The 27,721-nt window shown below is 40.9% G+C and overlaps 1 protein-coding gene across 3 annotated transcripts in view; it reads right to left on the bottom strand.

Annotated features, from left to right (window-relative positions):
• The window catches only part of LOC110974783 (A disintegrin and metalloproteinase with thrombospondin motifs 16-like), an 81,449-nt gene that overhangs the window by 19,669 nt on the left and 34,059 nt on the right, over nt 1–27,721 (bottom strand). For all 3 annotated transcript variants that reach the window (XM_087137667.1, XM_022226656.2, XM_022226657.2), the window contains 11 exons: nt 20,554–20,637; nt 16,094–16,253; nt 14,751–14,856; nt 13,607–13,744; nt 13,110–13,263; nt 10,455–10,763; nt 9,639–9,747; nt 8,877–9,007; nt 7,383–7,506; nt 3,516–3,760; nt 799–934 (listed from right to left, as the gene is read on the bottom strand). In XM_087137667.1, coding sequence (XP_086993793.1) covers nt 799–934; nt 3,516–3,760; nt 7,383–7,506; nt 8,877–9,007; nt 9,639–9,747; nt 10,455–10,763; nt 13,110–13,263; nt 13,607–13,744; nt 14,751–14,856; nt 16,094–16,253; nt 20,554–20,637 — 1,696 coding nt within the window. The remainder of the gene's footprint in view (nt 1–798; nt 935–3,515; nt 3,761–7,382; nt 7,507–8,876; nt 9,008–9,638; nt 9,748–10,454; nt 10,764–13,109; nt 13,264–13,606; nt 13,745–14,750; nt 14,857–16,093; nt 16,254–20,553; nt 20,638–27,721) is intronic.

A 27,721-nucleotide genomic window follows, 5' to 3' on the forward strand; every position in this document is an offset into this window, starting at 1 on the left:
ATCTATGAGGGCTGGGGATAACAGCAGGATGATGTTGGTCATTTCTGTGCTTTAACCAATGTCGGTGACCAGATCCCAATAAATGAGTCTTAAGGTGATTTTTTTCCATTCTGCATTGGAAGGAGCAAACTGAGCTCCGAGTTTTGATGCATTGCTCAATTTGCCACCTTCTTCAGAATTATGTGGGTGTGATATATTGAGGGGTCTTGTTTATTTTACACCTTGCATAATTTTTTTTAGAAGGCCTCTAACTCCAAAGTGGCTCTGGTGACTAACAGCTCACTTCATTTTGTTGAGTCACAATATTCTCCCCAACCACAATTAATGCAACAAGATTCTATGTGACTGTGCAACATGCATGACGACTGGGATTCCCCTAGGGTGCTGATGAGCATGACGTGGCCAACAAGGAGTTGACAAAAAACAACTCCACATGTTGCCCCCCCCTGCCAACAGGGCTTCAAAGACATTCTACATACTCTTATGATACTTTTGCTCCCTATCTATTTCCTCGAGCCCAGGTGGGACGTTGTCTTCATTCCGTAATGTAGTACGGTCAGGGAGTCCACCTGGGCTATATTTCCTCATAATAATTTATGATTTATGGCCTTTTCAACAGGTTAGGACAATCAGAAGAAAAACTAAAATTAGTGGAATGTGGTTTTTCTTTCTGAGGTGGTAATATTGGGCCCCAAAAGGCCAAAGTTGTCACTGAAAGAAGGGGGGTGGGCTACCTTGTGCTTAAATGGGTGGAGGGGGGAAGCCCCACAAAGGATTGTGTTTGGTCCACATTCTTACCTCCGGCACAAGACGCTGAGCATTCTGATTCCACCAGATGCCAGGTGTAGTTGTGCAAGGGAGCTACAGTCTTGGTGTCCTGTCTCTGTATTGTGTACTGGTAGTCGATTCCTGGGTTTATGCCCTGCAGTAGTATCTGCAATTGAGACAAAACAAACAACGCAGTCAGTCATAGCCAAGTGCACTTAAAATGTACTGACTTCTGTACGTAAATTTAATTAAGTACTGAGTGACCAAAGTCACTTTAATGACAAACTGGACATACATGCCGCTACTAGGACAATTATCTCTGCCCCAAAAACATGAAACAACAAGCAAAGAAAACAAAAATTATTAAATTACACAAAAAGAAGAAATACACAGGTGGGAATGCATTTGTGTAGGGTTTTTAATTTTGTCTGTTTGGGCTCATATGAAAAGTATTTCACTCTAAGTGTGTGAGTTGAAAAATGAAACTAACAAGTTTCAACCACTGGATTCTAATTACATAGCAACCCTGCACAGCCAAGATGCAAGAAAACCTTAATTCCAAGTGTTGACTGACTCTCTGATGTAAATTACCTTGTACATCAATGTCTTCATCAAACTTTGAAGTGGTTGTTAAAAACAAACTCTTCTTTTAATTGGGAGATACATTTAACTTTCCAGGATGCATCAATTTGTTTCATATAATGCCACATCTTTAGAATTTAAGGATCACCAAAATAAAACGGTTTTGATGTGGTTTTAAAAAATGGTACATCCCATTTGTTTTATAACAATCCGATCAACTATGCTTTAATTTGGGGGAGTTTCTCTGTATTAGTACACCTCTTAAACCATTTTAACTGGAGATACTGTTACTTTTACCAAGCAGAGAGAACTTTTAACCCCACCCCAAAACAATCTAAGCCTAATATTACAGCCTCTAGTTACATGTAAGTTTTCCTTTGATGCAGATGGTAAAAAAAAAGTGGAGCCATTTAATATTTTAAAATTCAAAAGTCCTTCAAGTGGAAGTTACTGACAGTGCTTTTTTTTTCCATTTTGCTTTTGTTTCTCAGCTAACCACCACCAAAATGTTTAGAAATTCTCCTCTAGACAAAAATTGTTCAGAAACTTTTCATTCACAACCCACAAATTACTACTAACACTGAACAACCCGTCTTACAAAAGCAAAAGGAAAGCCCAATTTTGAGGGTCCAACTTGCACAAAATCTGCTGTAAAAGTCGGAGTCAACACTTGCTGCCCGAACCCTGTTCCCAAATAGCAGCCAAGCCAGTAACATGTGAATAAGCACCAAGTTCAAAAGGTCTTCCCACAAGTTGTAAATCTCAATATGTGTGTCCGAAAGGTTAAGAACACAATTCAAATTACAGTTCAACTGCTGCAAAGAGTTCATTGTCAGACTCAAACTGAGATTTATGACAATTTTGGGCGGTGCACGCTCTCAGATACAACTATACATGTACATGTCCACTGACTATTCACTAGGTCCCCAGTGATGACAGAAATCCCTCTGGGCCTCATATGCCAATCTCAATTTCCATTTCAGTGGATCCGTTACAATACATTAACTTCACTGGGTTCATATGACCCTTGATGAAACCGAACTGTCTGACCCCTTGTTAGCTGTTTACACTGATTGAGTCACATGTACAGAATGCATCATAGAAGACATGCATCCTGTTTGAGCAATGAATCACTGAGTCCATCACTTGTACTCTTGAGTGGATCAAAATATTACTTTTTCTAATGTCCAAACCAGCAGTTTGGTTGGTGTCCCCCAGGGTGTAGTCATAATTAATAGCAATAACATAACCTACTTAAAAATAGAAACCTACTTGTGTCCGGGCCCTTTACAACTTTGTGTTCCTGTACTAGTTACAGACTCTAGGTACACGTACTGCTTAATGGTGAGAAAGACAGAGAGTGATGTGACAGACTATCAAGCCATGTCCGAATCAACAGGCTTTAACCGGGAATAACATGGACATCAATGAGAAGTGACTGTCGCCACTAACTAGTGGCTTCCATAGAGGTATGTATTACATGTACTTCCAGCCGTAGCCACAACTTTGAGCCATGGCCTCAGTACCCATCCTAAGACACTACCGTTTTTGTGCACATCAAGGTGGAAATTAGCTATTTCCCACAATGTACACATGCAACTAAATTCAAAATGGACTACTTGTAGTACTCTTCCCACATTAGACACTTTCTGGACAGTATTAAAAGAACAGACTGTTTGCATTACAAAGTTTATCTTCATTGAGTACATGTACATACTCACTTCAGCTACACCAATAAACTCAATGAACAGTACCGAAGGGTTAGGCTCACATTGTGCATTTACTTAAATCGGAGCAGACTGCAAGTTATGTATACTTCTATCCACTCATGAAAGGTGATAAAACTGACACCATAAAGACGAGGAATTCTGGAAGTAAAAACAAACCCACCTTAATAAATAATGCAGGGTAATAAGGTCAAATTAAGGTCACAAGCGATAAGGGGAACAAAGAACTCAGAATTTACTTTATTATCTCTCAAGGGCTGAATTCTCCATGCACACCTGTATAAATTTCAAATGTCACACTAACAATCCTGGCGGGTGACAGGAAATCCACTTCAAGGTATAAAAGCCACTATTAAAACCAACTCTAGCAGTCTCATAAAACCATGGCTCAATTTTTTGTAATCTGCACAGTTTTTACAAAATCCACTCCCTTCCTACCTCGATCACCAGATCTTCAGAAGTTGGGCCCACTGCTTGTAAGTATTCCGGCATGTTGTACGGCCTTCTGTACTCGAACACCGTGCCGGCGATGTCAAAGTTTCCAGGCCAGTCCACAGTCCAGGCTCCCGTAAGGTAGTACTTGAATCTGTCGTTGCGTAAAGCCAGATAGCTGGTAGACATTGACAGCTCAGTAACCCTGATGTGCCGAGCACCAGCCGGTATCTTCACCACCAGGTAGTAATCTGCAAAGGCAGTTAACCACAAAAAGCTTTCAGAATTCTCATGTTTCATCAACTCGAAAAGTATTAGCCATGTACATGTATAACAGATTTGAATATGCTATCCTACTCACATTTGAGTCTTAAAACTCATTTGAATGAGTAATATGATTTACACAGGTTGAGTTCAACTCCATATCACCCCTAACAATAAAATTTCCCTAGAAATAGGATACAAAGGGTATTTTAGATTTAAGAGGTTCGGGTAGTCATTACAATATCAACATCACTTTCTTAATCCATGCTCGGTGAAAAAGAGAAAATACTAGTTTACAAATAATGACTTCATATTCAGAGCAAATATTTACATCATTAAGTATGATTCACGTGAAATGAAGTACTGCCCATGACCCCTTATATTTCAACTCAACAACCGACGAAGAAAACATGGCATCTTCTTGAGTGCTAGGATAGGTGTGGGAGTGACCAAGTGGTTAGACACTGAAGTCATGACCTTGAATCCCACCCAAGGAGTTCCAAGCGTGCACTTGTCTTCCCAAAAGGTTCTTACAGAAGGCTAGGAGTACCAAGTGCAATAAACAGATGGCTGATCTGAACCTCATTTATTCCCCCTCATGTTTATGTCAAACAAATTCCTGCTGAAGTGGGCGTCAACCTTTGCTGACCCCCGCGTTGCTATATATAGGAACATGAGTATGACAAATGCCATAATGTGCATTTTCGCAAAGATGGAATCAGCATAGGAGGCGATCAATTTCACAGGATTTGCGGTAATTAGAACTCTACAGTAAGCTCCGACTAAGTCGGCATCGCATAACTCATCATATCGTCCATTGAAAATATCATTTCTAAGTCAGCATTTATAAGTCTTCACTTCGGTCCCTTTTGCACAAAACCACAAAAATTCCTTTGTGTAAGTCCGCATTAAAAAGAGTTTTGGTATCACTTTCCTTTGCCATGGTAGCCAAAAAGTGTCAAGTGGCAAGTCCCGCACTGCTTGACTGATGTCTGTTTATTAGCAGCACAGGCTTAATGATCGGCCAACGTGAGTACATCAACACCAGTTACCCCTCTAGTGCTACAAATGCGCTCTATCCATTTGGGACTTATTGAACGAACTTAACAAATGCGTTTGCAGATGAGTGTATGTTTACTGTACCATAAAACTGTAACACGTCCATACTACACTGTCAAATCGTGATGTGATATGCAAGTGGCTTCCGTCGTTGCTTCGTCCTTAGGGGCACATGATCAATTATCCAATTTGCAGCCCATGAGGATAATATTGAGAACGAATTTGCTGGGATCGACCATGGAGGCAGAAGTGGAGTGCAAGGAATCATAATGTACATAGGCAATACATGTGTACTTGTAGGTCAGCAAAATGACGACTTACAACACAAGTCAGCATTTGCGGCATTCGCGGCATTCGCGTACGTCATCATAATTTCTTGAGTCCCAAGAAAGCCGACTTAGCCGGAGTTTACCACATTTCCAATTTTCACAATGATGATAAGATAAAAATTGTTTCTCTGTTAATATACGGAAGCCCTATAAACCATAGCAGGTTTTTATTTTGGCGATCAGCCTTTCCTTCACATCCTTGTTAATTAATGTGTTTTTATGATGACCAATGGCCAAAAGGTCCTGACACCGGAAAAGTGCCAAGGAAAATATCACAGCTCATCTGGAGATCAGGACTGGGCAAATCCACCAGGGACTCGGGCTGCATGTGGCAATCTAGTCAACATTCCTCCCCTGTTGGTAGGACACTATCTGCAGCAATTCAATACAGCCAGCCTTGAACCTCTCTCCACTCTTGTATTGTGAGTGGATTAGGGTACTAACAGGCCTTTAACCCTCCTATGCTGAAGTCACTCTTTGGGTTAAAGCACTACTCTCAGGGTTATCTCGGCCAAGGAATGACTGACCAGCATCTGTGCTAGTGTTAGTTTCTTTTTCTCCTCTAGCAGATGTTTAAGCTCCCAATATTGAAGTTGGAGAGTTGAGGGCTCTGCCCAAAGTTAAAAGATCGAACAGAAATATTAACTGCAATACATTAGACATAAATAATGATAACAAACTTGATTCAACTGATATTTTTAGAACAAATCCTACCTGGGCTAGCTTGAAGTTTGAGAAATCACTGTGAAAAGTGAACAGATTTGTCATTCAGAATAACTTTATTCTATCATTTATATATGCAAATAAAAAGCATAAATTTCAATCATAAACATGTGTTGGTTTCATCCACATTGTCAATTTGCCTACCATGCCACTGCAAAACACAGGAATGCCGTCAACTTCTATTTGGTATGTATCAGACAGGACAGGCACAAGTCGAATGCATAGTGCACTTCTTGACAGAACTTTCGCCCTTTGATAAAAAAGTAATAAATGGGTCCTTCTGGGAGTGTTCCGTTGGGAATGGACACTACAGCTAATGTTTCCTCAGGGAATTTCCTAATATTTCCTACTGGATATGAGGGAATTTTTTATCTTGATGGAAACAGCATATGTCCCCATTTGGTAGAATATGGGCTGGTTCTCTCCAATCATAGATCAGCAAATTGCAATACTACAGGATGGGAATCCCATTTAGGGGATTGAACATGTTTTCAAGAGCCAAAAGGGGAAACGGGGACCCAAAATCTCCATTAAGATAAGAGAACGGGGTTGACAACTTGTAATAGGGCCTACATCAGGGTTTACCCTTGGCATTTCCAGTCTCCAGCAAACAGTACAACACAAACATTCCTCACTGATCTGACAGAGCTGTCATTAAATTAACTGGCAGCGACCCTTGACCACAGTGGTATAATGACTACAGGAGGCAATTAAGACATACACATCAAAAAAGTAATGTTTTATTTAAATTGTAAACTGTTAATAATATGCATTAATCCCGTTACAAATGGTAATCAACAAAGATAAAGATTTTTTCACCTTTTCATAATTCTGGAACTCAGTGTGACATATCTCCTTTTCCATCTGCATAACAAGATCTATATTCTAATGTCAAGTTGTTGTTTTTTTAGATCACAGCTTTCATTTGTACACTTGAGACAAGAAGTTTACACATAGGCCTATACTTTCATGACAAAAGTCTGGAAAATTGAGAATCTCAAAGTTTATTGCAACAGAGGCAAAAAAGTCTGAGCACAATTCAACCCTAAACCCCCCAGTTGGTGGAAGTACATGAATGTGTAAAATGTATATTAACATTGGTGGATTTGAGAAGGTTAACCCCAACAGTCCCAAATCCTCCAATTTCAATACGATTTTGCATACACCCTTGGGGTTAGGGTTAAAGAACAAAAGTTCTATCTTCAATTGTATCAATTTACAAATAATGATGTATTAATTGCACCGAGGAACTCAACTTCCTTTTTCATTTTTAATTCTCACAACTTGTTCCTGAATCACAATTTCGGTACCACATGTTAAGGATTAGCCAATTTGTAAGACAGTCTCCGAGTAAAGCTTCTCTGCCCCGCTCAGAGATTTGAGAAGATCCCTAATTGCCACTCGGCTTGTCATGTCCCAAGACAATGTCACTTCCACATGGCACATTAACAGATGTGAGGTGGTAAGTTGAGTCTTGACAGGTTCTAAATATACTGACCGTTTTCAGTGTGCTGTTCGGAGTACACCCCTGACACAAATTCGCAGGTGGCATTGTTTCCTTGGCACACACCACAAGCATCGGGTTGAGCATCCGACCCCAAAACATGATCACATCCGACTTTCTATAAACAGCAATGCAGTGCCAAAAAAAGGCATGTCAGGACCTATGCCATTCTAGGGACCTAGAACTACATTGATCTATGACAATGTATACGTATATGTATCTTCAAACAGAATGCACACTTTTAACACATCCCTTTTATTTAACCTATTATTGTATGCACCCTCCCCCCCATAAAAATGTCCTACTTGTTATTCCCTGTAATGTCCCAAACTACCAAAGCATTACAGATTCATAAATGCACGAATGAAAAGTAAAACAGTTTAAGACAAGTGGTAATGATTGAGCCGTTCAGAGAAATTCTTTGAAACCTTTTCTTTACTTCCAGGTTTCTGTGGTATTACTGCACATTTCTTCCTTAACCCCCCCTCCCCCAATGGTGACAAAGAGCAGATTTGTAATGACTTGAGTCCGACAACTTTTGTCAACTTGACTCGAGTCTCAACGTGTAAATGACTCAACTCGAGTCTCTGTGACCAAATGACTTGACTCGAATCTCTCATTGGGACTCGAATCGAGTTTAAGCTTATAAAACTCGAGTCTCAACAAAATTAAAAGCAAAATTTTAGTTGGCTAGATACCTGTCACCCTAATTTATTTTCAGCATGTCTTCATGAAAATAACAATACCAAAAAAACGCCTTACCGTGTAGTTGGGTTTTTGTTGTATTTTATTCACAAATTGGTGACTTAAATTGACTCAAGCTCCATACTTGACTCGACCTGACTCCACTACACAAAGTGACTCAACTCGACTTTTTGACCTAATGACTCGACTCAACACGAGTCACAATGTTAAAATGACTTGACTCCAATCACTAATTTAGTGACTCGTTACAACACTGACATTGTTAAGGAGCTATGACAAATATGTATACCACCTCTGCCTTATGCTGGGACCTCACACACTCAGTTCTATTGAAGAGTCAAATATCCCCTTTTACTTCTCCTAGTAGGATTCACATACAATCCTCTGTCACATTTTTACTGGTTCACAAGCTAAAGACTACAACATGGGCCAATTTCACAGTGATTTGCAAAGGGAAAGCAACAGTTGCTTAGCACCAGCAGTGTACCAGCCTGAATATCATACACTGCGGGTAAATATTTCTTTTGACTGCTTTTCAGGGAATTTTCAATCAGTACAAACTGCTATTTAGCTGGTGGCTCTATAACATGGGTCCAAAACAACATCTATGGTACCCTGCCAAATGACTATACAAAAACCCGCAGGACCTTCTGCAGCTTCTTCAAGATTCTGTAGATTTTTCGAGGCTCACTTAAGATTTCATTACCCCTTTGTTGTACTTGTCATATGATGTTTGTGTGTACAAGTATTTCACAAGGCTTGATACATGTATTTCATACCTACCTCACACACCCCATTCACACATGTGTCTAGGCTGTCATGACTACATCGTGTCCCATCATGCACCTTGGAGTTTAGCGGGAAATAGAAGTCATACCCCTCGGCTATGCAGTACAACTTGCAAGCCTCTTTCCCTGCAGTAGAAGGAACAGAAAGCATTCATTTGACAAAAACCACTGAACGTTGTCTAGAGTGAATGCTCACGATAGCATCCAACATGGCATGTCCCAAGCTCTGGGCACTTTGATTTTTTTTCTCTTACACTCTGCATGAGAGACAGTTTTACCCCAAGCTGCACAGAAAATTTAATTCTAATTAAGTTCAAAATGTTCCTATTCAAAAATCTTGAGTTTGGTGACCCCATTCTTTTGGCTCACTTTTTTTCCACGCTTTGAACCCTTTTAAACTGCTATTAAACCGAAAACGTTTGAAAACTGCTGACAGAAACAAAGTTTGGTATGTCAATCTTCATTAACCATGGTAACAGTAGTTAATGGAGATTTGTAAACTTAGTTTGCCAAGCACACAAGGTTGGGGGACTGTAAGTCCTACTCTCCATGCTAAATTCACCTTTTTGCAGTTCCAAGCAAATTTCAACAAACTTTTTAAAATGATGTGCAACCCGTGGCTAGCTTTATCAAGGCAGCAATACCAATGTTGAATGAATCTAAAGCTCATTAATCGAGTGAAAAGGACACTGAAAAAAAGTGAAGTGCCCCAAGGAACTCCACTTTATTTGAAATGTGGAGACGACTGGTGACTTACTCTCAGTGTGAACATAGGGCTGCCATTGGTAATAAGACCCTCTGAAGGGTCGGCCATTGTAGGCCGCGCACTGCTTAGCTCGAAAGTCAATGGCATCTGGCTCACATTCCTATGGGAACAAAACAAGGACATCAAATCCAAATCTGCTGGGATATACCTGGACTGTGTGATTTCAAGAACCCTTACATATTTCAACTGTATGTTTTATAAGTTGGCAAAGACAGATGTCAAGAGAAGATCCGGGATTTTCAGATGAGGGGTCAGACCTTTGGAAAGAGCAAAGATCAGACGTTTTGAAAATGCGGGATCAGGTCTTTTGTGCTTTCCTTACCAGGTAGTAAATTTCAGTTTTGGACATTAATGAGCCAGGTTCTTGAATGCACAAGGGATACACGTATGTCTGAATGAATTTTTTGTGCATGCAAAAGTTTCAGTTTATTTTCAAAAACTGACCTCACTCTTTGTAACAGAAAAGTGGAGGGGGGAGGGAATAGGACAGTCTTGATCCATCCCACTAGATCAACCTCTAAGCTTTAAGACTGTTAATAAGCTAAATAAAAAATTACCGCCCCCCCCAAAAAAGAGACAGATGAAGATAAAGAACCTAAGGACCACCTCCCTTGTCACGGCAGATTAGAAAGAAAGTGCGTGTCTTCACACAGGAAATTACTGTTACATACACGTGACAAATGATTTTTTTCTTGGTTCGAACATAGCATTCAGAGGCAATCTGCACCTTGGGGGTTCGGTCAAGGATCCCTTCACTGCTGACACTGTGCATTAATCATTGTACGGACGTGACTTTCCTCCCCCTACCTGTATGTTGCACATTCTGTAGATGTGGCTCGAGCCCTCACAGTACCGGCCGCCATTCTGTGGCTCGGGGTTGTTGCACAGCCTCTCCTTGTGCTGTATCCCTCCGCCGCACGTCCTGGAGCAGGGCGAGTACTCACCATACTCTGACCAGTTGCCGTGGACAGGCTGTGGCCCGCGCTTGTCGCGACTGACACAGTCCCCTTGTATGCACCAATGCTGGAAGCCGCAGGAGGTGCCATCTGCGGCGGGTAGGAACTTGGTTTCACACCTTCTCTCGTCGCGGTGGCACCAAATGGACTGGCAAAGGGACTGGTAATAATAGTAAGAAAAAAAAAAATGAAATTATGACCAATGCCACCATGAACTTAGCTCACATGGTTATTGATGTCTCGCCAAGTTTGTGTGGCAAAACCACCAACATGTACATTCAACAAGTCACAGATTTATGTCCACAAGAAAGTTTGATATTTCAAATTCAACAGGCTAGGAAACTCAGTTCTCACAAGTGAGAGCAGTAAGGAGATACTAACAGTGAGAATAAAAATCACCCAGTTCTAAACAAATATGAATGTTCAGTGCGAAATTTGTAATTTATGGTTGACTTTTGGATATCCTCCATGTTACAATGTGTGCTGCTCAATGCAAATGTGCCCTAAAATATGAAAGATTTTAATTTTTATATGAGAACCAAAGACCAAAATGTAACTAAAATGCAACAAGCTCAGGAATCTAATTGAAAATCAATCTTCCTTGTTTTTACACACAAAACAATTTCATATTAAAAAAGATTCTATATTCTTTGTCAGCTAATATGAAGTCCATGTTCACACCCCCCCTCCCTGTGACTTAACTGATACTGACACAGTGACACCAACAGTAACATACCATTGTCACTAGGTATGCCCAGATGCGCATAGGTCACGCATACTCCATATACTTACAAACCAGAGCACACAAGTACTGCCCCCCCCCCAAAAAAAATTGCCTCTCATGTCAGGGAGAGTGAAACCACTGTCCCTGCATAGACTTCACGAGTCTGACAAATATATGATTTTGCACTGAAACACCACAAAAGAATCTATCCATTTCAGCCTCAACAACGTCAGTCACTGAACGCAGGGGATTAGCACAAATGCAGACCGGCAAGTGACTCATAACATTCAGGTCACAGGTCTGACAGATCCATCTGGCACACACACGTACATGAATGTAGCACGTTATTAAGAACTTCACACGCTGAGCGCTGAACGACAAGGGGAAGCTGATGGTGCTAAGTTGTGCTGTCATCTGATACTGAACATTTTAATTAGCCAACTAGTTGATTGATTTTGACATTGAAGAAAATGATCCTAGTAACACTAGACAATATGTAATACTAAAATTCTAAGTTTAAGAAAACTGGTCCCTTTTTGGCTATGTCACAATAACCTTTCATCATCTACATGTGTAAAAAAGTCGATCAGGGTACCCACATTCCAAGACTAATGGTGATCCTTGAAACATGACTAAAGAACTTTGTATTGATATTGAAAGGGTCCAGGGTTATTAAATTACATATTTTTAAAAATCAAAGCCGCAGAAATATTATGACAGTGTTTTGCACTTAGTATAAGAAAAAAGCCAGCTGATCTGAGGACAAGCTGCATGCCTGCAGTCAGCCTGAAAATCCATGCCCGCGAATATCAAAATAAAATATTATTAGAAAGTTTTGGAAGGCCAAATTTTTTCTCGTTGGATAATTTCTATGGAAAACCTTCTTCTCACATTTCCAGTATTTTAAATAACTTTCTTTACAGAAATGGCAATATTGATTTGTGAAATAGGCATGACCTTGTTCCAATTTCCTGAGACTGCTTGAAAGCAAGGGCATTGATCTTTTCTGAAAAGTGGGGGGGGGGCATAGTAACTTATCAACAGCAAAAAACCAACGCAAAAGTGAAATGAATAGCCCTTAAGGGCTGTATGGTATCCAAGTCTCAGGGGGTACATTCAAATTTGTTCAAACGTCCATAAAAGAATCCTCAACCATCCCCACCCAAAAAATAGAAAGATGGCAACATTATTTCTAGAATGCTGGTGTTTTCAACTCCTACAAGGGGCAACGTGCCTATAGGGCCCTCAAATTTGAAGTCTAGATGTTCCTTGGATGTTACGATCATCAGCAGTATGGAGGCATTCTTTTGGCTCCTATGAGCTGCAAACCCAAATGTGGACCTAATATTTTTATTTAGCTACAAAAAAGTGGGTGGAGCAAACTACATGATATCCCCCATCCCCCGCTGATTGACACCTAAAAATAGCAGAAAGCAACATTTAGCCATTTTTTGTAGTTGGTCATGATCCCCTTACAACCAGTCCTGATGTATACAAATTGCATGGCATTCTAGCAGGAAACCAGCTTTCACCGAGCAACTATTTCCTTGCTTTAATAGCAAATTCCTGTGCTCTGAGCAGTGCTGTTCAATTGGCCCCTGGACTGATACAGGCTGTGGGAACTGGCTGCAGCTCCCAAGCATGGACTCGGACGTAATTTCAAGGCTGCAAAAAGTAATTCGGACATGGCCACAATTTCATTCGGACAGACTTTTGTTGCCCTCTCAGAACCTAACTGGAGGGCAATCCAATTCCAGGCGTTGGTCACATGCAGCCGCTCACCTTCCCAAAGTTGAACGAACAGAGCCGTGCCCTGGGCCCAAACTGCCACTGACACTGCTTATCAGCATCATACAGCTCTCCTGGGAGCTTGCTGGGAAACTGGTACTTGGTGATCCCCACAGGTTCATCCTCTGTGCACCTGGCTCGATTGGACCTAGAGAACCAAACACCATAATAAATATACATGCATGTACAATAAAAACTATCCAATTTACAAACCAAGGCTTTAGCCAGAGGTTTGTCTATGACTGTGCTAGACATCAAGCAAACTGACACACTGTTTTGGACACTAATTTTGTGATGCCAATAAATAAAACAGGTAATTCTGACTCCCTGATGTTCAAATCAAGGTGAACTTGTACAGGCTGAACATTTTGACATTCATGAACAAAATCAATAACGTTATAAACAGGCAAAAAATATCTAAAATTGGGTTGCTACTACAAAGACCCGTAGCCAAGTACAGTAAAGTGGTATTTCTTTTTGTCATTACTGACCCAAGGAAAGTGGTAATGTAGTCTTGACTGCATGGGGACCAGTGGAACCGGCCGTTGTTGCCCGACAACGTCGGCGACATGATGTAGCCGCTGGACTTCTTACAGTCATTCCCGTCTCCATCATGGACCATTCCAAAACTGCAAACAAGCAGTGCATATTTTGTTGATATTAAATATCAACTTCTGTTTGGAACAACGGAGCTGTCAGTCACGGCTCTAGTTTACAGCCAAAGAAGACAGCCGTGACACAGGGTGGGACAACACCGATTACGCTTGAGACACAAGCCAGAGTGGTGTAAGTACTTGAGCTTTTTATGATGGGCTTTTCATAAAAGGCATGCTGAAAATGTCAAGTACATGTTTTGGGGCCTTTCCACAAATATTTGGACATTTCTTGCATGCCTGTGTCAAGCCCTGCCTCCAAACACTCATATTCCCACTCATCTCAAGTACTCGGTCAACACAGCCTTGGCGCTTTAGGCCTGACTCCTAATAACCCACACTACACTTCGGTGCACTTGAGTACTTGGAAAAAGGGCTTCATGAAAACAGTGCTGCAGTTAAGTGCACAGGCTTTAAACCAATCTCAATTGTACTGTCCATCCAAATCTACCCTCCCCAGCAGAGACAGTCCACATCTCAGCACAATCTACGTTACTCCCATCCTCTGCTGGGCTGTGTACACTCTGCTAAAATTTCTTTTACATACACCCTAATTTGCCACAAGTGAACCAATGCTTAAACACAAAGCACTCCCGCATTTCATTTTCATGATCAGACCACAAGGAGCCCTAAAAATCCATCTGCACAGCTAGCACATACATGTACATGTAGCACCAGTGGCATGCATTCCACTTCTTTATCTTAGCTATGGTTTGACACATACATGTACATGTACACACATCACATTTCATCACACTCAACAGTGCTGGCTGTCATCTTGCATAATTTCAAAAATCCTGATGTAGACAAAGTTGTGGGCCTATGCGGGAGCATGCACAATAAAGGCATTCAAAACCATAGAGGTAATACATTATTCCTCTGTCCAAGGCATGCATGTACAACAAAGTAACCCACATACTGGTAGGTCATCGATAACGATAAAGTTTCTACCACTGATGCTCGTGTAATCCTTGTTACGTACCTATGACCAGATTCATGAGCCACAGTGAATGCCAGTCCCAAGCCTGTGTCTTCATTTATCGTGCAACTCCGATATTTGCTGCACATTCCACCGATTGGAGCAAAACCTGAGCAAAATTGCCATAAGAAACACACAACTAATTACAGCAAGATCAAATGTGTGATAACATTTTGTATAACCTTCAGTCTCATGAAAAACACATCTGGAACCGTACAACCATGGTTGAGCTGACCTTTGAAGTGCTTCAAAAAGTACTCCAGTGACTAAAAAGTGAAAGCTGTGATTTATAGGGGCTAGATGTCTATGGCAGATACACCCCTCCAAAACTGTTGAGCACAAAGTTGAACTCTGAAAAATTGAAATACTTCATGCACTGGATATGACATTGTCATTCACCAAACTGTTCTCTTACAAGGATAACCTGCATTTGTTTCATTTAAGAAGTTGAGGAGTCATTTTTTAAAAGTGTGCTAACATGTAACCTTAGTCACAACTGAAAATCCCATTTCAAATATTTTGACAACTAGCGGCAAAATCAAAGCAAAAATACCTACATGTATTTGACGTTCAGGTCAACATGCCCTCTTAATTTCACGACCTCAGATTTGAACACTTGAAGTTTTTAATGGTTGGATGGTGGCCCATCCATTAAAGGAAGCTCATCACGTTATAAACTGCCGGCACGTTTGCCGTGGGACAAATTCCAACTTTATCTCCCCCCCTCAATTTGCAGCAGCATTGTGGCCTCATAATAATCTTTAAAAGTTCTGCTGCTTTCAATCACAGGTACCCTGATGACTTCAGGATTGCACAGGCAAACCCTTGTCACTTTACGCACATGACCCAATATCAACATTCTATTCAAGTACGCAGAGGACATTGCTAGTTGTGCTGTTCAATTTTCGGAAGATACTGGAGGCTTGTACTTTGGAGTATTCCAGTCTGTCTGAACACTGCAAATGGATTCATCAGCATCATCACAGGCATCAACAAATTGCACACTTAAGGGCTTTGTCTAGACAAGGGATGGTAAAATTAAAAATTCAGGCGAATGATACATCATTGTCAATAAGGAACACGAGACAGTTGACCTTGGTCATAAACTGTTAAAAAATGAAAGCCATAATAATGAGACGAAATAGCATTGCCAGCCTTCAAAATGCACTTTCAGGTAGGAGCAGCCCATTGTGAGAGTTGTGATTCTCAATTTATATCCAAAAGCATTTTTTTTTTCAAATTTTCTAGGCGATTTATTGCGATTGATACCCTTGTAAACTGCCAGTGATGTGTACCGTGACTCATCGAGACAGTTAAGTTGTATGCGTTTTCCATTACGCACATACCTAGTGTGTCACAGGGCTCATTTTTCCAGGAGCAGATATCCATGCCAGTCAGCAGGATCGCATGGTCGTGTTGGCTGCCGTTTGGCGTGGTTAGCGTTGACTGCCACTGGCAAAAGCTATTCAAGGAGTGGTCTGCGTGATGGTCAATGTTTAACCCAGGCTACAAACAAGAAAGAAAAATAATTAGGAATTTGTCTCTTCCAATTCTACCTCTGCACATACCAGAAGATGAAAAAGTTATGTGGTTGAGGAAATTGAACTGATTGCCATACACCACAGTTTGGTGCTGTGTGGCCCAAAATCCATGAAAGCCAAAGAACAGAAAGATACCGGGAGATAAATCAGCTGAAATGCTCAATATCAAATGGTGCAAAAGACCTACAACCACACAAGTGTCAACATTGTACAAATTAAATTGTCTTCACATGAGAAAGGAAGTTCGGGAGAAAGAAAGTACCAGCACCATTGGCACTTGCATTCAGTATGTTTGTGGTTTTTACAATTTTTTTTTTTAAATTTGGACTGTCTACGTAAGGGAATTGCCACCACAGCAATAACAAACAAACAACAAAAAACCATGCAGGGTATCCTTTAGAGAACGTGTTGTATGGAATTTGGAATAGAACAGACAGAAATTGGGAAAAACCACCCAACAAATAACTTGATGACTGACCATATTACCCAGCCATGGAGACAGCAAAAACTAAAATACAATTTGAAAAAGCAAATCCAAGAAAAACTACATCTTAAATGAACAAACCTTAATCCTATGCAAAGATGCATTCTCAACACACTTGTCCTATCAGTCAAAATCAATCGAGTGACATGTAATATGTCAGAGTAGTGTACAAGGGAAGTGGAGGGCATTTTTGACTGTTTTTGACAGTTACAGGAAAAGGAGGGTTTTTACATGAATTAACATAAAAGAAATAAGTACCAGCTGGTTCTGCCATAAATTTCCTGATTTGCTTTTATGATACCAAACTATGTGAATCGGTAGAAACAAACATTGAGAAAAAAAATGACAACTGCCAAGGTACCAAATAACTTGAGCCATAAATTAAAACTCAAGTGTTACTCACTTTCACAGGAAATTAAAGGTATGGCCAATTACAAGTCATTTCCTCAGAAGCGTTATCTAAATATACTTTATCAATGTACCAGTACATATGTATGTTATCAAGTAATTTTCACACAGGCCTTCCTGCTCCTTACAATCATTTCGTTCACTCTATGCCTGTTAGGTGTCTGCACATATTCTCTCATCTCATCACGACTACTCAAATCCCAAACCATTCTGGTAATATACATGTATGCAGCTAGTCCCAGAAAACTTGGAGATAAGATGAAGATCACCAGATGCAGGTATATGTACATGTACAAACAACGCATACCAAGAAAGTGACATCACTTCCCCCCACAGGAACTTGACACATCAGGCAAAACCCAGTGTAATAACACGTGTATCATTGCTCTTGATTTTTTGCAGGGCAGATGGGTCAATCTACAACTTGGTGGGTTCTACTTCTTTTTTCAGGTGTCTCTGCTATATCGAACGTATGATTTTGCACATTCTTTAATTTCCAATAGTGATTAAGTAATGCAAATTACCTGCCAAACAAATAACGATATGATGAAGTCAACTGCAGTGATATTTTCCCACAGGTCAGGTGCAAGAGTGACACAAGAAGAATTGTCACACTTTAGGACGCCAAGTTTATAGAATCACCCAGATACTAAGTACCAACTTGTGCACTGACACACGTGCGTATACCGTACACATATCTACCATCTACCGTACATGTACCTCGGCATTGACAAAATTAAACCCACGCAGAGACTGATAAAATAATTACGGCACTCATGCACTGAAGATCTAAAGTCAAGGCTCCGACATCAGAATAACAGCAACTACACATACTGTTCCATGTACCTTCACAGGTCAGAACTACTGTAGGGATGGGGAGGGAGAGTGGCTTGAGCCATGATCAATCAACCAAGAGAAACCAACAACAACTATTTGACTTATCCCTACAAGTTCAATTTGATGTGATTCAATTAACCCTGAATCTATACTACAGAAAATTAGAAGCAAATCTTTATGCATTGTTTTTCCAAGTTGCCTGTTCGTCTCACGCTTCATCTTTGACTCCAGAATCAGCTTCAGTCAATTGCACTTTTGTGAACTGATGAGAAAATACCCCATGCTTTTTGCCTCACATCAGTTTGATTTTTCTAATGCAAATAACATAGGGCCACAAAGAACAGAAGGGGCTCAACTTGGGGGACTAGATTTCCAAAACTGAACCCTACAGCCTAAAAGAACTGAGGTTTGGATAACCTCCTACCTGTAGATATAAAAAGGACCCTGGAGAAAGTAGATCAAAGAGTGGGGTGAAACCGGCCCATCCCATGCTTACCCTCCTCATACCTCCATGTTGGTTGAGCCCTTTTTCTAAAAAAATATTTCATTGTGAGGTTCATGAGAAAGCATTAACTTTCTGATGTGCAACACATTTCCGCACACTTAAGTCACATAAATGTAAATGTTTGCAGTATTACGGGAACACCCTGTTTGTGAAAATCATTCTTTGATAAGTAAGTCAGACAAATCAAGAGATAAAAGGCTACGCAATGTCAATGTCATTCAATGCCACCGGTGTACTATTCTTGGTGGTGGCACTGTTTTCACAAATTACCACATCTCCCCAGGCCGGGCATTAGTTTGCACGAGATTTGCTGATTGGCTCCGTCCCTAAGGAGGGTTTCAGTACGTGTAAGACTGCAAGGACCAGCGCTAGGGCCCAGCCATGATGCAGGAAGCCTGGCTGAGTGCAACCTCCCCAGGTGCTTTCCTAAATTTCAGGTATGCTCCCTCTTAGGACCTTTTGATGGTGACTTTTTGGCATTACTTCCTGCTGGATGACTTTGACGAGCGGAAACGTTGGTGAACTGAACTGTTCTTGAAACTCAAGTGGATCCCGCCATACTCTGTGCTTGGTGTTGGGTCTAAGATTTTTCCAAAAGGGCCATCAGTCAGTTTATGGAAAAAGAGACCAAAATCCCTGAGAATGAACTGAAATGTGCAATACTGAACATTTATGAAGGTATTCCAAGAGGCAAAATAAGAGATTTGGGGGGTTTGGGCCACCCTAACCATTTCATGTATGTACCCTCCCAAACCTACCCTTGCTGTTATTGGTTCAGAAAGTTCTGAGAACAGATTCATGTGTGTTAATACAATCAGCAACTTCACCAAGAGACAGCGTTTCAGTCTCCAAGGTGATCTGTGCATTTCAAGCAACAGCCATAGACTAGAAGGACATAACAAATATCTCATACATATTCATGATTGTGAGCCACATTCCATCTGGTTCATTCACCATCCCAGAAAGTTGTTGCTTTTTGCTGTTTATCTCCTACCCATGCAAGGATCCATGCACAGGTCAAATACATGTATACAGTACACCTGTACATATACAGTTAACTGTCACCCAGTTAAATAAGCCATTTGTGAGTTAAATTTGAATAAAATCTGGTACACTGTGTTATATCATTGCACATAAATGAAACAATTTGAATTCCCCACACTAAAGACACTGTTGCTATACTTTGTGATACAGGGCAAGCTTTTACATAGGGACCACAATCTCTGGAATGGACTGGTTCCTTTGTGCCTTTCTTTTCCACTGAAAACAGTGTATTGGTGCCAGGCTTCTCTTATGTAACTAAGCAAAAGCTTGCCTCGAATCACGAGGGTTAGCTACAATATTTTCAAAATGGAGAATTCAAATTGTAATGTTCACATGAATTTAAAGAGCTCAATGTACCAGATTTTATTCAAATTTAACTCGCAAAAGGCTTATTGGGCAACAGTCCACTTTACACATACCTGCGCCTCAAGTTCATGAAAAAATCATGGAACTGTTTCATATGGATAGCAAACATCCTAGCACACATGTACATTTTTAAATCAGAGTTTTCCACTAACTGATGTCCTATCCACAAGGTATGGTTTAAAAAAAATATAAAACAGCTTATTTTGGGCAGGTTTGCTTCCGCTACCTCTGGGAGTTGATACATGGACTATCCGCCCTTAAGCCACATTATATTTGTGTACTATAAAAAGGTTGGACAGCCAAGTTCCTAACACTGGACTATGCAATGTCTAAGTATCAACTTCCCAAACTTCCTGTAAACAAGTGCTTTGGACAGCTGAGGGGAATTATCAAGTGTTCTACTGAAAACAAACCAAGACCTGGCAAACTCAGCTTCGACTGATTCTACAACGTTCCATGCCATGAACAATTAAAATCTTGACAGTGCAGAACTACCAAGTGTTAGCCATTCATGAGCATCACTTCCCATTTCTAAATCCATGAGATTGAATCTAAACATAGTTTAGCCGTTTCAAGTCCTAAACTAAAGAGGAAAAAATTAATTGCTCTAAAATGACTCACCTGGTCATCTTGCAACAGCAGCAAACTAACAAGAACTATGTTGATAGTGTTGCCCAATGTGGCATCCTTATACAAACTAGTCACCTGAAAAACAGAATGCAAAAATAATCATTTTAAAACTTTACTACTTGACTCTTATTGGTTGAAACCAAGGATGCGTAGAAGGCACTACAGATCACGAGCCAGAAGAGACCTGGAGAGAAAAATAACAGTATTATCTGATAGGGGAAGGAAGACTCAGAAGGTTATACTGGAACAAAAACAGGTTTGGACAGTCTGGCATCTTGGCAAGAAATGTTCATAAAAGCATTTACAGAAGGGTTCAGACTCAAACCACATCTAGCAAATAGGACTTTAAAATACTTGACTTTCAGCATTCCTGTTACATGTGTTTCTAGAATGCTTACAATATGAGGGGGTCTAAACAAATCTGATGAGACGCCATTCCGAGGGGCCATTTATACTCACGCAGCTGTCTTAACTTGAACGTGTGCGCACATCAGCAATTGACTACTGCCTATTGGTCAAGGAGAAACTTCATGCATGCGCACCACCTGCGTGCGAACAGGATGGCCCCAAAGTAATGGCTTCGAATAATGCTTCCAATAATGCTGCAACTTGTGTCAACACTGTGTCTGCCTTAAGGATTTGTTGACGGGAGATCTCTAAATAGGTTATGACACGGTAAAGCTGGAAAATTGAGAGAGATTAACCAAAACACTTATCATATCCTTCTTGGGGCGTGTTAAACTCAAAAACTGATACCATGCCAAAATGGAGACAAATTACAATGTGACAAGGACTACTTCCTGTCCTGTATTCATCCTGAGGTGGAAAATAAACTGGACATTCTTCCAGAATATGGAAAACATTGTACTTTTATTGTGGGGCTTTACATGTCACATTCCAAACTTTGATCCGCGACGTACAATATCTCTCTTCTAGTTGGTGACAAGATATTAAGTCTGGCCCGAATCATCAAATAATTAATCCGCATAAATCACAAGGTCTAGAATTCCGCCCCACCAAGACAGCTGAACAAGAATATTGTCCACTCAACATCCCATTGGATAAATCTTAGCGGTCAGAACTATTTTTAAAAGCTGTACTTTTATTCCGGGGGGACCATGTTCAATCATTTGATCCCTGATGTATAATATCACCCTTCTAAATTGTGACCAGAGATAACTTGTCCAACTCAATTCCAGCCCAATTATGGTATCAACAACTTAATCCACATCAATCTCATGCTCTCGAACAATTGCGCCCACTGGCCATTTCAAATAAAGCTGAACAACTTTGCCCTCAACTAAACATCCTACTGGTATTTGATAAATCTTGGGCAGTCGGAACTATTTCTCAATGAGCGGGCACTGTTGAAATCTGCTGGAAAAAGGGAGGGCGTGTTTTTTACATTGCAAAGATGGCTCTTTGGTGGGAACTCGGGGCATGCACGCACAAATTTTGGCATGTAGGCTTGGGATGTGCTGAGTATGCGTGGTCAACTTCTGTCTGAACAGACTGTCTTTGCACATGCCCCAGGCACACGGACAAGCCCAGATGAAGTTGAAGACCTTAGAAGACCTGGCTGTCTCATCTTTGCCAGTAAAGGGTGCACTTCAACTCTGCAATCTTGCCAGAAATGGACAAGATCTGTTTTATCACGGGGGGGTAACAAATGAAATCCAAGTTATCAGAAAAGTCTGAAAACTAGTCAAAACATGTATACTGACACCTGCAGGGGCAATACCACTGCCAGTATAATTTTTTTCTTGGGGGGGCGATTGGAAAGTATTTTATTAAAAGTTGCCCCTTTGGGGTAAAAAGTGAATACTAATTTGCGCATGAAGACAGCATGTTAATCAAACATGAAGCGTGGCCTGAAATTTAGGAAATAACCCCACCTCATCTGCCCTGGCTATGTAGCTCTAATAAAATGAATGCTAGGGGGGAGAGAGGAGGCAGACAGGAGAGGGCCTTTCCCAGAGTGCAAGACCATGCCTGTGTCCTGCATGACAAAAATCAGCTTGTCATTTTTTGCACCTGTTTCTAAGTGACATATGGCTGACCAGTTCATTACTGTGCATTGACTTTGTCCCCCCAACCAATTATTTGCAAACCTGTTCTGGTGATGTCAAGGACTCGGACTGTGTCAAGATTGTGTATTTCCTGTCGCACTTTCCAATTCAACCTGCTCAGATTTCGTCAAGAGTCAAACACGTGACATTCCAAAGCTTTCTTAATAAGTGCTGCTGTCACTTGCCATAATATTTGCGGGCAGTTATCGGTGATAGAGACAGGGTGTAAGTAATGATAAGCCAGTATTCTTTGATTGTGAAATACAAACACATCAGTTTATTCCTAGAAGTTACTTCACAAAATCTTGTTCCCTTGTCCTATACCCCAGCCACCAGTTGATGTTACTGTGGAGTCCCAAATGGAAATCAGTTTGAACTGTTCACGTTTACCCTGGATAAAGACATGTAACAAACAGACGAAGTCCTGTATTGAAGAATCATGGATGGTGTAAGAATGGTGTAATCAGTTCCTGAAAGAAGTTTATTTTCCCAATATTAATTAACAGGCAACCAGAAGGTACACAACATGCACGCTAGAAACAACATAAAAAAGTAAGGTACTGTACTGTACTGGCATCATTGATGGAGCACTCCAAGCCAACTAGCATGGTATATGTTGAACTTTTGCATTCACGTTCACCACCGGGAATTTGGTATCCTTCTTCCTGGCCAGTCCAGCTATTTTGTGCTTCATGCGGATATCACATTGGTCATCTCAATGCAAGGGAGGCTGACGGCAATCCTTTGGGGCATCTGGCATACAGGGTACAGTTATTTTTATCTTAGAAAGGTTCATCCAAAGAAGGCCACCTACTTGTACTTGCATCATGAAAATACCTCTTGGTACAACCCTCCAGACTCAGTACACGCTTGTCATTCCTTACATTGTTATTTGTCTCTGTAAATCACTTATAAGTACAAGTATTCTCATATGCATACATCAACCGAATTTCCTGTTTTCCACATTCTTACTGATAGCAAGAATCAATTAAAAGCTTGCTCATTTGAGACACACCCCCCTCCAAACAAATCTGACCCCAATGAAGGGTGATATTTCTCCAAACTTTGGTCAACACCATCTTTATATTCATATTCCTACGGGACATTTCCTTTGTTCTTGTGTACTAAAACTTAGTGTGTGAAGTGCAATTTCCAACTTGCTCCCATTTGAACCTGGCTATCTTTCCTGGGTTGATATTTTGACCAAATGTCTCTTATATAAAATATTTCACTCTGTGACAACTACCGGTAAGTAGGCCTACACCTTGTAAATTTCTCCCTGAGTAAATGCACCCAATTCCATTTTGTGAAATTCTTGTGGGGGTATCATGGAATAACCCCACAAAGACAATGAATATTCCTTGTGGGGTGCTACTTCCTATTGTTCTGGCACCCTACAAGGCACCATAATCACACACAGGAATAGTTGGCAATGTGTCAGAGATATACACAAACAACCACTGTTGTGTACACATTTTTAAAAATGTGCTTTATCTGCCTAAAGCTCACTGTAACATGTACATATAAACATAGTTTCTCATACCGGATCTACCCCAGGTTGGTGAGAAATGAAACAGCCTCACGAGGCTTCCCTCCTTTGTTTTGTTAATACAATTTAATGCCCCATCCCTGTGGTCATGCTTTCATACATCATCACAATCCTGGCAAACCGCGGATGCCAGAGGCATAATATTTAATAGCACCTCAATTGTATAGGAAATACTGCAGTCCACCTCACAGCACTTGTCAGTTTAGTCCAATTAACGGCCCCTCACAGTAATTTGAAGCTATGTATACATGCACAGTATGTAGGAAATACAATAAGGAAATTCAGTGTCCACAACCAACAGGTTAAGAAAGACATTTCCTTAAAGACAGGCCTGTCTGAGGGAAACAATGCACCAGCAAAGTGGCAACTGTTTAGCTAATTAGGCTGAGATTGGCCGTGCCTACATCCACAGACATCCCATGACTATGATTAAACATGAATGAATCATGGACAAAAATGTGTAACGCAGAGGGAAGGCTGACATGTTACAAATTGCATTGAAGAGGGTGACAATATTCTTATGACAACACTTTTTTCTAAAAAAAATTTAGGGTCAGGAAAAAAGGTGATGTTTTTATTCCATACCTCACTTTGAGCGTTAAATTAGTGCATGTACCGGGTACTATAATCCTGGCAAAACATTTTATGTGCTTAAATTGCTTTGCAAGACTATGCATATATTATTGTTTTCCTAATGGAGCTCTGATGCATTTCCTAACAGAACTAAATGTCATCTACTTGAAAGAACAGTGTCGTCAAATTTACCGTACATCCCACTTTTGGGGGGGGGCGCGTAATCCTGAAGGGTTTTGAGTCATCACATCTGTTTCAAATAATACACTGCATACAAGTAGGAATGAATTTGATAGAAATATATCACACCAATATATACACAACGTACATGTGAAATGCATTAAACTGTTGACTCTTGCCAAAAAAAATCAGTTCAGATTTTTTTTAAACTTGACCTTTCTGACCAGCTTTTACCGCAAGACAAATGTTTTGATCAGTTCACAGGTAAAATCCAAACTGGTTTGCAGTGAAGCATGGTGACAGGGCTTTATCTGTCATCATTGAATGCTTAATCTCGTTAATAGGTTGACATCCACTATCAAAATTGCTCCGGGCACCTGCAGTTAAAGGTTGTGATACAGCAGCACCATGGGCTATGGGTTTAAGAGACTGCCCTACTTGCTATAGCCATCACTCAGCTACGACTAGCGGCTAGAAACAACACAATCATCTTTGGGAAATCCATGAGCCTCCCAGCTCATGGCTTCCATGGGATACGTGTATGCATGTTATTTCCAGCCAGCAGCCTTAATTGCACTGACAACCAACCATTGTAACTCACTTTTTGGTGGGCCATAATAAATCGACTGTGATGTGGAAAGAGAGAGGTTTACTCTGAATGCGCCCTGCGCCTTCTGCGAGCACATTCAGATGAAACTTATTCACGCCACCTTCATGGTCATGCACATTCCATACCACACGCATCCGGCATGTGAACCTCAATGAGGCCTCTTCTGATGGTAAGAAAGCGCCCTCTCACGTTTGTGCGCTGACCTAATACACTGAAATACACAAAAACCATGAAATACCCGGTAGTAATCAGAAGTGCATACTATAAAAAAACCAAAACAAAACCCCTTCTTTTTTTATGTGGTAAATGCCGAATGACAACTGTTTGAGACCTTTGGCAATGACAGGAAACGTGCAACCCCTAAACTCCAAGACTGGAAGATAACTTCCAAATTAATGCAAAAACTTAGAACTGACCCAAAAAAAGTCAACATATCCTTGCCCCACTCCACTCAATGTGGAAAATGTACATAGTAGTATGTACATGTCAAGTTTGTCCTGCAGGCAATCATGGAGCTATTAACTTTCAGGCATTTAACAAACTTAATCCCCAGTTTCCAGAAAAAAGACAAGTGCATGTACATGTATGCACATGTATGTTATTGGAGCCACATGCCTAGCACGGAGTTTATTCACTCTGGAGCATAATCCCCCCCCTCAAATGCATTATATGTGCAATGCCAAGCCACTTGGCAACAGGGGGCTGACACTTGTCAAAATGGTCTCTGTCAATTGTATATCATTAGCAAAGCATTAAGATGTCGTTGCGCCCTGAGTCAAGTCCAAGAGCACAGCCTCAAGACTCCGCCCGAATTAACAAGGTCATGTTGTCACAGAAAACTTCACAACATATGCTGAGAGGCTTTAATTTGCGCAGCATTGCAAGTGGCTCTGCAATGTCAATATTTTCAAGATTACATTTGTAGGATGCAAATTAAAGCAACAAAGTTAATCTCTTCAAGGTAAATCTGCCAGCGAGCAATGCTCTTGGCGTGGTCTTTGTAGGCTGGAGTACATTTTCGTTTGTTCAATTTTCAAAAGTATTCAAAGCAATGTCTATCATACATTAGGCCAATGTGGCCCATCAGGCCAGCGTTAATCACCAGTTTCAAAAGCAACAGATGTGGCAACCCCCTGGATTGGATGCCAGTCCACTGTAGGTTACACCAGACATCTGCATTCCCCAGGTAATGTCAGGATCTGATCCATACTCCTAGGTGGAAAAGGGCAAGTAGGGTTTAAATGGCGTACGAGCGGACACTGCCTATTGTTAGCCACTGGACTCGAACCTATGCCATCTGATCATGAGTCACCAACCCCTTTAAATACCACTAGGCTATCCCCCCACACACACACACTCAACCTGCGCTGATACACTATCCATCCTGAAGAAGTGCATTAACCAGTAATGGAGCTGGATTTTAGACATGATACCTATATGATCCAACACTGGCTACATCCAAGCTCCCAACAAGTTTACATAGCAATTTATGCCATGTCAGGGTGGATGAAGTTGAACCTGAATGATGGGAAACAGAACACTAATATGACCAACTGCTGACTCTTGTGATGTGGGCCACAATACATGTATTTGTATTATGTTTCATTTGGGGTTTCAGGCTCCCAGGTTGTACATGTAGGTCAGCTGTTGAGCTCTCAGAGTTGGGGATTGGGAATTGGGTTGGGTTTAAGGGGAAGGGGTTGGGGTTAGGGGGTTTAGATGTTGGGTTGAAGGGGCTGGGTGTACGTGTTGGGGGTTTTGCTTGGAAAGTTTGGTATTGGGCTTGGGTGCTGAGTTGGCTTTTGTGTGTTGGAGTTGGGGGGAGAGTTTGGGGGCTGGGTTTTGTTGAATTGGGATGCAGTCAGGAAATTTATCCTTCGTTTCACGTTTGAAACCAATAGTCAGTAATGCTGGCTCTTTCTGGCAAGTTTATCAGGTTGAATTTTTGAGTCCTGAATAGAAAATATTGTAATTCAGGTCAAACTGGACGGCCATTTCTGAAACACTGCTTGCAAACCAGTCCTCAATTTGATTGATGAAATGGCCCTCTCTGTATGTACATGTAACCACCTGTTCATACTCCTTCAACCCCCACCCCAATTTATGTGAATACCAGCCAAGTTCAATTGCAACCTGTTTGTCTTGAGCTGGAAACCTGACTCCCATAAATTACAATCC

This window comes from Acanthaster planci, linkage group LG06, assembly GCF_054643075.1.
Source record: "Acanthaster planci isolate LZ-2023a linkage group LG06, COTS_SCS, whole genome shotgun sequence".
NCBI lineage: Eukaryota > Metazoa > Echinodermata > Asteroidea > Valvatida > Acanthasteridae > Acanthaster > Acanthaster planci.